This window comes from Chaetodon auriga, chromosome 9, assembly GCF_051107435.1.
Source record: "Chaetodon auriga isolate fChaAug3 chromosome 9, fChaAug3.hap1, whole genome shotgun sequence".
Classification (NCBI taxonomy): domain Eukaryota; kingdom Metazoa; phylum Chordata; class Actinopteri; order Chaetodontiformes; family Chaetodontidae; genus Chaetodon; species Chaetodon auriga.
This window is the reverse complement of record NC_135082.1, coordinates 17,893,179-17,906,134: the sequence shown is the minus strand read 5'-3', so window position 1 is coordinate 17,906,134 and position 12,956 is coordinate 17,893,179. Positions and strand designations below refer to the sequence as shown.

General features: G+C 39.0%; 2 protein-coding genes across 2 annotated transcripts; one reads left to right on the top strand and one right to left on the bottom strand.

Moving 5' to 3' along the window:
- fosl1a (FOS like 1, AP-1 transcription factor subunit a) lies at positions 1-3,077 on the bottom strand. Its single transcript, XM_076738779.1, has 4 exons — positions 2,693-3,077; positions 2,078-2,335; positions 902-1,009; positions 1-782 (listed from the first exon to the last, which is right to left on the bottom strand). Exons 1-4 carry the CDS (start codon positions 2,807-2,809, stop codon positions 225-227), a joined length of 1,041 nt encoding a protein of 346 aa, XP_076594894.1. The 5' UTR covers positions 2,810-3,077; the 3' UTR covers positions 1-224.
- A 3,366-nt stretch (positions 3,078-6,443) lies between these two features.
- Positions 6,444-12,362, top strand: yif1a (Yip1 interacting factor homolog A (S. cerevisiae)). Its single transcript, XM_076739872.1, has 9 exons — positions 6,444-6,519; positions 6,942-6,998; positions 7,769-8,010; positions 8,706-8,810; positions 9,908-9,986; positions 10,072-10,129; positions 10,214-10,369; positions 10,542-10,635; positions 11,622-12,362. Exons 2-9 carry the CDS (start codon positions 6,968-6,970, stop codon positions 11,778-11,780), a joined length of 924 nt encoding a protein of 307 aa, XP_076595987.1. The 5' UTR covers positions 6,444-6,519; positions 6,942-6,967; the 3' UTR covers positions 11,781-12,362.
- The last annotated feature ends 594 nt before the right edge of the window (positions 12,363-12,956 follow it).

Here is a 12,956-nt window from a genome sequence, read left to right as displayed (position 1 = left end):
TAATTTGCATGTTTAAGTACAGAATCAGCTGTTGAATACAGTAGATGAAATGAAGCAGATGCACGGAGCTCATTTTGAAATGCTTATCACGATCATCATTTTCATCTCTGTCATGTTTCCCAGAGATCCTTTTTGTCTCACACACACACATACACATGCAATGACTCAATCAAGATGAATATTAGCGAACATTAGCCTTTTGCCAGGATGACATGGGCCGCCAATCACAGAGTGAGGATGGTTGGGGAGTGCAGGGAGTGATCCGATTGGTCACCACTGCTGCTGCTGCGGCGGTGAGCTATGCCACAGGGCTGTGGGGCATGGTGCTGTGGGATGCTTTCCTGGTGTGATGCAGCATGGGATGTGGTGGAGGTGCCGGCGTCTAACGGGGCAGTGGGATAGGTGAAAACCATAGCAGCTGTGAAGGGCGTGAGAGAGGGAGTGGATGTAAGAACCGGAGTGTGGAGTGATTCTGATTCAGTGGCAACAGCAGAGGCAGACGATGACATAGACTTGCTGGGGATAGTTATCTTTGGTTTGGGCTTCTCCATCTTCGCTGGTAGTTTGGTTGAGGGACCAGGTCTCCTGGAGACCACTGGCTCCATTTTGATGCTTCCCAAAGAGGAAATTGATGGATTCGGGTCAGAATCCGAATCGGAGTCCTCTATCTTACAAATGGGACGGTGTGCCTCGAGGACCAGCTCCAGCTTGTCTTTCTCCTTTTGTAATTGAGTTATTTCCTTCTGTAAACGGGACTTTTCATCCTCCAGCTGGTCAGTCTCCTACACCAGGGGAAAGCAGAGAAAGACAGACATTTATGTAAATTATCTCACGCCTGATTGAGACCAATACCTTGTATTTCAAGCATGAATGTTGTCACATTTGCATAATGTTCACTCACTTTTTGCAGTGTGTCTGTTAGTTCTCTGCGGCGATTGCGACATTTTGCTGCTGCCAGTTTATTCCGCTCCCTTCTGATTCTGCGTCTTTCCAACTCTTCATGAGATAACTTTGATGAGAGAGAGAGACAAAAAACAGATTTAAATACATACAATAGGTTAATCTGAGTCATTAATTTAATTTAATGTTCTAAGATGGATTGTGAAACCTTCTCGCTATGGCCAAAATACTCATTCAAAAATATCAATCAGAGTCCACCATAGGCAACATGACACAGGAGAAACACTACCACCATGTGTGTGCTCTGAGTCATCACAGTCATGGCGGCTGAAGGATTTTGAAATGTCTGATCTTTTATGCCTTTGTAACACCCTAACTCTGACTTCATCCAGCGCCCAACTGAATAACTGCTGTTGATCCAATATTTCCCGCCCTTTCAGGCTGATGAGTCACACTCAGACCCCAGTGGTGACTCAGGTGTGAGTCACAGAAAATGACTTGCCCTGTGAGTCACATGACAGTCCACTTCCTGTACCATGAAATTACAACTCCAAGAACGAGTCTGTGATGAGGATATGTGCCAACATGTGCCCGATGGCACCACAGAATTACACTGCACTGCTGATGAAGACGATGATGGTTTGTACGGTTGAAGTTTCGTTGAAACTGGGTCACTTTAACACCCATGCTATCTTGTTCTGAGACGTAACATTGCTCTGAGAACAAAAAGCAAATCTTTGCAGTGCGTCACAGGTCACAGGTGACCGTTTTCCTGAGTCAACATTGGCTCAAAGTAAATACCATCAAAGAACATAAACAGTGTGTGTTTGTATCCAGAGAGTAAATTTTCCTTTTTAAATTACCTGAGAGTTGATAACATAAATAATCTCATGCTGTCCTATTTCTTAATGGATTCATGTGATGTGTAAGTCTAAAGGAAATGGATAAATTGTGTCATAGACTATGACAGGATATTACACACTGGTTATACAGAAATGATCGAGCTACTGTCTACACCTCACTATCTCCCTCAGGGGAAAATATCAATCCCAAGAGAGCTCCTTTTATTTCCCCCCCAGGTTGACTTCTCTCACTTTTCAAACGGGTCTCTTCAAAAGATATTTTTGGTGCTATATATCTCCATGAAGTTTCAGCTATTTAAGGACTTATTTCTTACATGTTCATCGATCCTGCGCCTTGCTGAAGCAGTAGCGTTGGCAGCTGCTCTTATGACCCCTGGTCTGAGAAGAGGGGAGTGGGAAGGCTGTGGACCCAGCGGTCGTACCCCTGAGAGGGTTGGGTAAGGCGGAACTGGAGACCGGGAAGGGCCTGGTGGATGCATGAGGGAGGGCTGGACCAACCACTGCAGGTCCTGGTTGGTTGTGATGGCATTGAGGCTTGGTACAAACTGACTTGTGCCAGCCATTGTAAATTTCTGGAAAAGTGAAAGTTAGAAGTAAAAAGTTAGTGGACAAGAACTGTAACAAGATCTAAATCTAAAATGTGATCAATGACAAAATAAATAACTCATGGTGAAGATGAAGAATTATTATATTACTACATACTCAGTTTAACATTTTATTACATACAAATATAGTATAATAATTGTATAACTACACAAAAATTACATATGATGTGAAATTAAAACTATTACAGGTTTGTTACTTTACTGTAGCTTGAAATTCACATCTTTTTTTTCTACTTTCACGGTTTCATTTACATTCTGGGTCACCTAATTGACCCACAAGTTTCTGTGATAACCTGTAACCTAGTTTAGCGACAGCACACCTACCTGTTCCTGTTGTGTAGTTGAGGTGCTGGTGCTTCCCAGAGACACAGAGTTTGACCCAGAGACGCTGCCGGTGTACGCCGGGTTGCCTCTTCCTTGACTCCCAAAGTTTCGATACATCCTTGCTGTTTAAAAGAGAAGAAAAGTGGATCCAGCTGGGGCTGTATAAGGCTTCAGGTCTCACGAAAGTACTTTCGGGTTGAGTCTCGTATGTCAATTCAAACTTGGGGTAAGCCCACCTTATTGCGGTAAATCGGTAAAGTCCAAACGGTTGTGTTTGAAGGGGTGAACAAGGAAGCAAATGTCTCCGCGTTTTTTTTCAAATCGCCCTAAAACTTTCGAAAACAACTCTCAGTACATCTTCTCGTCCTTAGTCATACATCCAGAAGCCAAAGTCTGGCAATGATTGTGAGGTTGTAAACTCTTAAAGCGGCACTATAGGTTCACCACGCCCCTCCGAGGTTACGGGAAATAGTGTTGTCTGGAATCTCTCACGAATCCTACCACGTGCTTGACGTCATTGACCATATTTGGTGAGAGTTTCCTCCTGAGAGTAGCACACGGGATTCCTCACACAGAAAAAGTCGCCTCACCTTATCGATGATAGGTGCTGTTTTCCTGCTCTGTGAATCTCATGCTGTGGTTGAAATACTATTACAGTTTCCTACTCCAGTGGAAGTACTGTCACTTATGTAATATCACTTAGGCCTATATAATAGGCTGCTTACGTTAAGGTTAAATGTGTAGTTCAAAAATAAGGGCATGCTTGGGAAAAGCAAAGAAACAAAAGTTTGAAATGAGTAAAGATTAGCTGTAATCGTTACGTCTTTTTTTTTTTTTTTTTTTTTTTTTTTTTTTTAAATCACTGCAAATACACGCATAGTCCCTCCATTTTCAATGCCTGTGGAAAGTTGTAAATAAATATCATTTTAACTGTGGCTAAAAGTATAATACTCAGTCAAATCAAAATGACTAACTTCAAATCTTCAAAACTTCAAATTGAAATCACATAATCGTTCATCATTAATTTAATGTAAATCAATATATTTTTTATTTATTTATTTCTAGTTAAGTCAACTTAAAATATCTAGTTTTCATTTTCAGATCCATTTTATAACGGTGAATATCTTGAAATGATTAAAGCATATGTATTCAGTGATTGATTTCAACTGCAGTTAAACATGGATTATCTTCCTAATATATAATACTACTATATAATACTTAGGTTAAAGTGAAATTTATGGACTTAAAAATACTTTTACATAAAATGACTTAAGTGCACCATGTCTCTCATCATACAGCTATCAGGTCTTACTATAGTTAATACTCTTATAATGAGAAAAACAGCAGGAAGGCAATAACTGCTACTTGTATATCTTAAATATGAATGAATTTCAAGGTTGTATATATACTACAGGATGGGTAATGAAATAGATTATAAAGTGTGGGCAAAGCTATGTGTGCCTAATTGTGCTGAGGTTTTCTGCAGTCACTCTCACTTTACAAACCACATCAGTGTGCACGCATGCCTGTGGAGATGAGTCAGTTAGTTGCCACAAAGCTGCTCGATTATTTCACCATCCGTTTCAACGACTCTTTTTTACTTGCAAGCACAATGTAGTACCTAGTACAGACTCAAAAAATGCATACTGTAGATTCGGTAAGCTTAGTCTGACACAACAGCTGCTGACCTTGCAGCCCCCAAGGACAGAGTTCCCGGCAAGGGCTGATTTCTCCTAGCTGCTGACTGTTGAACCAGTGTCTCACATTACTGCTAATTCTTCCCTGAGGAATAAGGATTGTCTTTTTCTTTTTCTTTTTTAAAGAGTCATTAAAGATAATTGCAAAGACAGTTTCTAGTCCACTGAAAAAGCCTGGTTCTGTGCAGATGAATTATCCTCATCTATATATGAGTTGGGACATTGAATTGTGGGCTTTGACCTCTTCATAACTTATGAATGACAGTTGAGACCAAAACTGAAACTGCCAGCAGCATGGCATTTAACCAGCTCTATACTTGTTGCTCATCTCTCCATTTGACGGCTGAGTCTCATATTTTAGATTCTGATATGACACCCTGTAATAATAAGGACACACATGCAGGATGTTTTTTTTTTTTTTTTTTCTTTCTCGTCAGTGTGGTTGATGGTATCAAGTGAAGGGAATATAGAGTAAAGGTGAGCGTCAGATGACTAAAGCTTCAGGAATGCAATGATGACACGCTTGCTGTGCCTCTAATTGGGACATGTCACAACATGGATACTTTTTTGCCTTGATAACACTTCCATTGATCCACTGGTTGTTTCATTTATTATTTATCTGATCAGGAAAGGTATGCTCAACAGACACGCCCATTTTGATAATTCCTAAAATGATTTTTTTTTTTATGTATATGCACCTATGAGAGTGTGAATAAGTTGTTGGTTTCTGTTTTACACCACATTTTCCCTCCAAAAGTTAGCATTTTCAGGCGGTTTCCGAGGATGAAGGAAGTTTAGATTCCATTGCCACTTACTCACCCTAAAAATCTCCACATGTATTCACACAACTCATCCACACCCACACACCCACACACACATCCCACACACACACGTGCTCAATAGAGTATAACAGCATCCTGATGCTACCCACTTGAGTACATTTATTTGGTGGGTGTTGCAGTTCATGCATAAGTGCCATGGATAGCCGTTGACTATCTTACTGTGATTGTACAGAGCAGTTTTTGAACATTCCTGTACAAGACAGATCTGACTGTCAAGATCATGTTTGTTGAAGTACTGTTAATGTACTATATGTATGTAACTTTTGCTAGTCATAATATCAATTAATGATGACTTTGACTGAATTATATTTGAATGAAATGTCATATTACTATAATTCAAATACCACATTCTTACTGTAAATAGTGTGGGAAATGTTGTATATCACTTCTCGTTAGCCTGGCATTCAATTTTTTAACGTACAGTATTAGCAGTAAAATGTACTGACTTAATAGGAGTAAAAGAACACGGGAGAGTATAGATCATTAAAAGTATCAATACAGTAGTCAAAGTAGTAGATTTTTTAAAAAAAAGTTTTTATTTTATTTCATGTTTATTTTAGTTGTTTTTTTTTTTTTTAATCTTATTTTTAGTATTTAAAAGTGTCAAAAGTTTTATGAACTCATCCTGTGTTTGCATTTAAGAAATCTTCATCAGCAAAGTATGTAGTAACTTCAACCACATGGGATAATTAGGACAGACTAAAATGTAGGAGAGTGTAAGTACCTCAAGGTTGGACTTAAGCAGAGTACCAGTGAATGTACTTGATTACCTCTCTGGTCTGAAATAAATAAATAAAACTGACTTGACGTCGTGCATTAAGCTGTAATGAGTATAACAATGCTGTAGGTGGTCTGGCAATGCATTAGGATTTAATCTATCTATATATTCTGTCACGTTTTGAGTGCAAAATCTTTTTCAGTATAAAAATAAAGTTCACGTTTGCCCTCTTGCCCCCACCACTTTTCTGTGAGTCTACCTGTGTGTTTTAAAATACATCGTTTTATCTCTGGTGTTGTTCCAGTAATTTTTTCTGCTCAGAGATGTATTAAACTTGTATAATCCTAAGAGTGAAATGTCACCTTCCCTGCTGTAAGTACACTCTCACGTAGAAGTACAAAGAGTCTTCACTCTGTGTATTGGTACAACTGTGTACTGTGAACTGTGTCTTTTACTTACAGCGTTTTCTGCCACGCAGGCACACTGAAGTCAACCAACCGCTGTGGATGGGTGGGATCAGCCCGAACAGTCTGGTAGCCACGTAGCTAGCTAACAACGTTAGCTGTGTAGGTAAGTGCTCGTATGCTCGTCATTTACTTAATAATCATAATATTATCCCGTAGAAAAGTTGTGTGTACTTTTTGAATGCTACTGTTGAATATATGTTGTTTCCTGTGCGGCCATACCGAGTATTACTTGAAAATATGATGTTATTAACTTAGCTCGCCTGGCTAGGTAACTAGCATTAACTGGCTACAACAGTGATTACCGTTAAGTAAGTTTATACGTAGGTTAGCTTGGTAGCTAGCAAGTCTTAGCATAAAAGTGTTCCAAGCTAGTCGGTTACTGATATCAAGCAATGTAATGCTATCAATGTTAGCTGTGGCACAACATCCCAGTGCATTATTTAGCTTGCTGACCAAGCCGACTTAGTGTAACTGAGCGTCAAACAAGCTGAAATGGGGCTAACGTGTAATTGTTTTTATTTTAAGCTAACGTCAGCGCAGTGAACGTCACAATGGACTTGCCACATCATGGGTACCGAGCAAGTAAGTGGAAATGTGAATCATCATAGTACCATCAGTTATCAGCCGTGCAGAAAATTTGCAAAATATCCACCCGTAGTGTCTACTTCCTATTTTCTTACGAGGGTAAGACACAGAGGGCTCAACATACCATCAAGACATTCTACTTGATTAGGTACAGCTAAACATCAGGAATGCAGTCTAATATACCAATACTTCAATAAATGTTACCTTCATGAAGATTGTAATATCTACTGTAACTGATATACAAGGGATGGACAAAATATAAGAAACACACGTGGTACAATTCAAAAGCACCTCAAACTACATCCAAGATGTCAGTGTCAAAGATGAATCAACCTTTGTGAAGATAGGATTGAGTGTATTATCACACTGCATTAGTTCTCAGTAGAGCACTGATTGTAGACCTTGGAAGACATTGTGCATCACTCCTGTAATAATTTTAAGATGGGGCACGTGTTTGGAGTAACTGTAGTGAAATTAAATAAAGTTCCTGCAAAGTCTCAACAAAAAGCATCAATGAAGGACCTCCTTGTGTTATCTTAGTCATCACAAAGCATTGCTTGTTTCTTGTTCAGCATATGTTTGGAGTGTCTGAAGTGATCGGACTGACATGTCAGCCAGTTAGGGTTGATTTAAGTGCATGTTTGTGTTTGGTATTGTGGATGATAAACTAGTAACAATATGAAAGATCATCAGTCATTTTGGACTATTTTTTTCATATAAATGCAAAATTCACACAATTTTCTCTGTTGTATACATGTTTTCCACAGCTAAACCAAGAGCCCGCGCAGCTCCACCCTCAGCAGATTCTGTCCTGTTTGAAGATACCAGCTCTGCAGCACCAGCGATGAACAGTCAAGGATACTACACCCCTGGGTACAATATGGGACCCACAAATGACATGCATGGAGGTACTGGAGTGGACAGCCTGTTTGCTGACCCAATGGCCAATGCTGCAATGATGTACGGCTCGTCATTGGCCAGTCAAGGAAAGGATATGGTAAACAAAGAGGTGAGAAAATGCAGGACATTTATAGGGTTCCTCCAGATGTGATGTCCTGTACTGTATGTGTTTGAATGAAGGTGGATGGGTTGTTGACACAGTAACCTATAAATAAGGTCAAAGTCTCAGTTGGGTAATTGGCAATTACCCAACTGAGACCCTGGTCCCTGTCCCTGGTTTAAAGGCACTCTAAACACATTCTGATGATGATGTCTTGAGAACCACACAGATGTATTCTTTCATCGACATGGTCACTCCCCAGGAGCAGTCTGATACTCTCCAACCCTCTTTGCCAGACATTAGTCACTTTCAGAGCCCTTTCACAATTGAAACTTTAGCGTCTCAGACAGGTCATTTTTAGTTGACAGTTTTTCAGTCAAACAGACCATTTTCTGGCCCGTTTTCTCCTATAAAATAAGAGTCGATGAATTTCGTCACCCAGGAACAAAGGAAGAACAATCTAAGTAAATGTATCGCCTGTGGATGGCACATAAATAATACTGATGTTGTTCTACTGGATTGGCAACTTTGACACGCAGGTGGTTCAAAGTACGTAGACTGGGTGTCAATCCAAGGTGATGCACAGCCCTGAGGGCAGGCGCAGCCTTCTTTAAAATGACGGTGACTCAGCTGTACTTATTAGCTTTGGCAGACTGTCACACCTCATCTGTTAAGTTAACGTTTGCACTTCCTTTGCCTTTCAGATCAGCAGATACATGTCTGTGAACAAGCTGAAATACTTCTTTGCCGTCGACACCAGATATGTATTGAAGAAACTTATGATCCTCATGTTCCCGTATACACATCAGGTAATCAGAACCATTCACCCCATCAGACTTTGTCCTGTATCAGTGTACTGGACAGCACAGAAACATTTTATAGTGCCAAGACTCCATGATGATAAAACTGGTATCTTATGTTCAAACGCCTATCACGTTGAAAGCATGCAAACAAGATAATCAGCCACTTAATCACTGCTCCAGCTTTATTTCTGAATGCGATAATGCTGTGATTGCCTGTGTGGTTATAAAAGCACATTGTACTCAGTAAATTCCCACACACTTGAGCTTATTCATTATTATCATTAAACATTCTGTGCTCTGATAATGTATGAACCACACAGAGTGCAAACTCTCCTTACAAGACCACGGTCACATAACATGTACTGTTTGACCTGAATACTACTGTATGCACTAATACTTGGTATTTACAGCCATTACAGCTTGGTTGTAATTTTAACTCTGCATAGAGTACCTCATAGTTGTAGTGAATTTATAGGATAAGGCAGGTAATATTCAATATTTTTCTTATTGTCAACAAAACTACCAAAACAAACAATAAATTGATCCTTCTTGTCAAATACGCTGTTAAACTGTGAAACACATCAATGAGTCACACTGTTGCACTGTATGACATCTTCCGTCATTGCCATGAACATGGGCACTGTGGTTTACTTTGAGTTGATCCCACATATGATGCCCTGCTGCTGTAAATACCACATCCACAGCTGGATTAGTCCCTAACGAAGTATTTAGTCCTGTTTGTTTTGTTTTTTAAAAAATAAATTCAGTGTTTTGTAAACTATACATTTTGGACCTATTTATAAGATTTACACCTTCAGTTGGAAGAAACAGGCTTCTTACTGCCACAGACAGGGTACAGAAGGTGGAAAGTATTAAAAATTATACACACACTCTTGGTTTTATTCTTTTTATGGAATTTGTTGACAGTAACAATAATATAGACGATTATATCTTTCATATAGTGAATGCCTCAATCATGTCACTGTTTAATGTGAGGAAAGCAGAAGACCCTTCAGCTGAAAAAAGAGCACCAAGCATCATTTGCATGTAACACTGTCAGACTCTGCAGGATGATTCACTCTGTATTTGTGTGTTCTTGTGAGGATTGGGAAGTTCGATATCATCGGGACACTCCGCTGACTCCGAGACAGGATGTGAACGCGCCTGATCTTTACATACCAAGTAAGTTTCCTTTAAATATGTAATTACCAATAGCAGAGCAGTTTAGATGCCACGTGACGTATCATGCGTACTCTCTGTCTTTTAGCAATGGCTTTCATCACCTACATTTTGCTTGCTGGAATGGCCCTCGGCATTCAAAAAAGGTGAGTAATTCCTCCCCGTCTGATTTGTTTTATGACTCAGAATTACTGATAAGTGAAATAAGTGTGTGTTGTCTTTGTGTGTAGGTTCAGTCCAGAGGTTCTTGGACTGTGTGCCAGCACTGCCCTTGTGTGGGTCATCATCGAGGTCTTGGTGATGTTGTTCAGTTTGTACCTGCTGACAGTCCACAGCGATCTGTCGACCTTTGACCTTATTGCCTACAGTGGATACAAATATGTTGGGTAAATATCAAGTCGTGCATGATGGTTAGATTTAGACCAGATCTTTTTGTGTGTTATAACTAAACTGTTGTGATTAATGCTTTTAAATGTAAGCTGGTCCATGTTAGTTGCATTATAAATTCATGTTGAGATGATGTAAAATGTTTTAACAGTTTTTATGTGTCTCCTGTAGGATGATCTTCACAATGCTGTGTGGCTTAGTGTTTGGCAGTGATGGTTATTATGTGGGTCTTGCCTGGTCCTCGTGTGCCCTTATGTTCTTCATTGTAAGTATTTTGAGTCCTTATTGGCATCATCCACTATGTTTAGAAATCTGAAGTATTTGAAATGGTGAAACTTATTTTCTTAAAACTGAAGACCAAATCACTGTGACTAGTTTCTGCTCAATCAAGTTAGATCATTGCACAACTACAAAACTATGAATTTCCAACCCACAACGGTATTGTTTCTTCAGCATGGCCTATTTTTAGTTCAGATTTAATTGCCGATGTAATTATACTTAATTCTATTCAATAAGTAGGTCAGATTTTCACATATTTAGATTCTGTTTTTTTTCCCATTTTAATTGTTCTTTCCCAGTGTGTTTAAAAAGAGAATAATGAAGAACCAAATAGACAGAATTCACAAAGGAACGAGGACAGCTGACTCACACCAAACTTAAATCCATATCTGTTTTTAAATATTATTGGCATCTAGTATATACCTGTAATATAATAGGTGTGAAAGCCCTCAGGTTTAGGCTTTACAGTGCAAACAGTAAGTGTGATAAATACACTTTGTTGTCCAGTGCAACAACAAAATACACCAGCTTTTAGCATTATTCAGCATTATCTTGTTTTGCATTATTGCACTATATTACACTTAGTTACTAAAATACCATAACAATTACCAATTACGTTATGTATGTGACAATATTTTACCAAAAAAACATACAAAGAACTTTGAGGAAAGAAGAGCGTATGGCTTAAGAAAGGAGTAACTGATTAACCTGTTTTTATTGCATCAGTAATGCATTTAATCCATGCTTCTTTTCAATTTTTAATCCAACACCTCCTACAAAATGACATCATGCAGTTTTTGTACAAATTATATAAAGAAGATGTAGCATTTATATAAGAGAACTTTAGACATACTGGTAGATGGATTTTGTTACAAAATCTAGGACTTTTCCTTTAATCAAGCCATGTTTGTGACTTATACATTTTCAGTTTTAGCCTGATTTCCAGGTTTAAAAATGGTGCTTTCTTCACAGGTTCGATCCCTGAAAATGAAGATCCTTCCTTCTCTCTCCTCGGACTCCATGGGAACTGGATCAAGTGCCAAACCTCAGTTCCGCCTTTATATCACTGTGGCTGCTGCAGTCTTTCAGCCAGTCATTATATATTGGTTAACCTCCCACTTGATCAGGTGACCGTGAGGCGTTTAATAACCTGAAGTCCAAGTGTATTGGACCCAAAAAAAGATGTGGTTGTTGCTGTGTTTGTACACCTGCATTTATATGCTCTTTTGTCAGTAAACTCAGAACATATGTTGACAGTGTTGAATGGCAGTGTGTGTTGAGCTTGTCAGATGGACTTGTTCGTGATGCAGTGGTCTCACTGATTTAACCACAAAGTGTGATGCAGAAAATGTCTCACTGGAAGACCGTTGTCTTCCTCCCTGAGTGTACAGTAACACTGACAAATGCTTTTTTTGGGCCACCTAACTTTTAAAAGAAGGGCTTTCATTGTGAAATTTGTTAAGTCATAACTCAGTTCAAATTTCCTTTTTATATGATGTTTCTGGAGATGTTTTCCAGTATTTACGCCACACAGGCAGAAATGCGCAGTACACCGGTGATTCGAGTGCCACGTTTCTGATACGGTAATGTTGCTGCATTATCTCCCTTTCTCTTGTAAGTCCTGGATTTTATTTATCTACATTTGACAAAGCATGACAATGTTTGGATTTTTGTAGAGAAAACAAATAAATATATTTAGCTTTGTGCATTCGATTTTACGTTTCTGATGCTTTTTTCTCCTGGCTGTTTTGTTGGGAAATGTATTTGTTTTCATTTGTTGTATCTGATTAATGTTTCCTCCGAACAATGCTAATTTAGATCTGTACCTTTTAATCCACTACATTTACACACAAATGGAAGAGCTTGTGTCATATACATTTTTTACTGATGAAAGCAGCCAACAAGTATACCGAAGTGTTAGAATTTAACCCACCTCGACATGAGATGTTAAAATGCTGTTTAGACATTAATGCAGTGATAATAATCCAGTAGTATACTCTAAAATACAAAAATGACACGAGTCGTTATGCTTCAGTTTGACTGCTTGTAATATATTTTGCTGATACACAGTACAAATGTCTCCCTAAGTATATTTTAAATGCACATCTTTTAACAGTGTTTCTTCCTGAATACTTCTTTCATCACTGGTAATTTTACACTACCCACCATTTTACTACTGTTACTACTTGGCTACTTAGTATTTCACATTAGGGAACAGTTATTTTTCTTTCTGGTATGGTGACTGTCTCCCCACTGTTGTTTGATATTGGTGGGACCGTGCAGTGGGTGCGGGAGCGCGCCTGGGCG

Bases quoted from the DNA above. Each gene is read 5' to 3' on its own strand.
- fosl1a (XM_076738779.1), bottom strand. From the start codon at position 2,809: ATGTATCGAAACTTTGGGAGTCAAGGAAGAGGCAACCCGGCGTACACC. The intron at 1,010-2,077 runs GTAAGAAATAAG...CTCTCATCAAAG, and splicing joins GGCGCAGGATCGATGAACAT to TTATCTCATGAAGAGTTGGA. The intron at 783-901 runs GTGAGTGAACAT...CCCCTGGTGTAG, and splicing joins TAACAGACACACTGCAAAAA to GAGACTGACCAGCTGGAGGA.
- yif1a (XM_076739872.1), top strand. From the start codon at position 6,968: ATGGACTTGCCACATCATGGGTACCGAGCAA. The intron at 8,811-9,907 runs GTAATCAGAACC...TGTTCTTGTGAG, and splicing joins TGTTCCCGTATACACATCAG to GATTGGGAAGTTCGATATCA. The intron at 9,987-10,071 runs GTAAGTTTCCTT...TCTGTCTTTTAG, and splicing joins GCCTGATCTTTACATACCAA to CAATGGCTTTCATCACCTAC.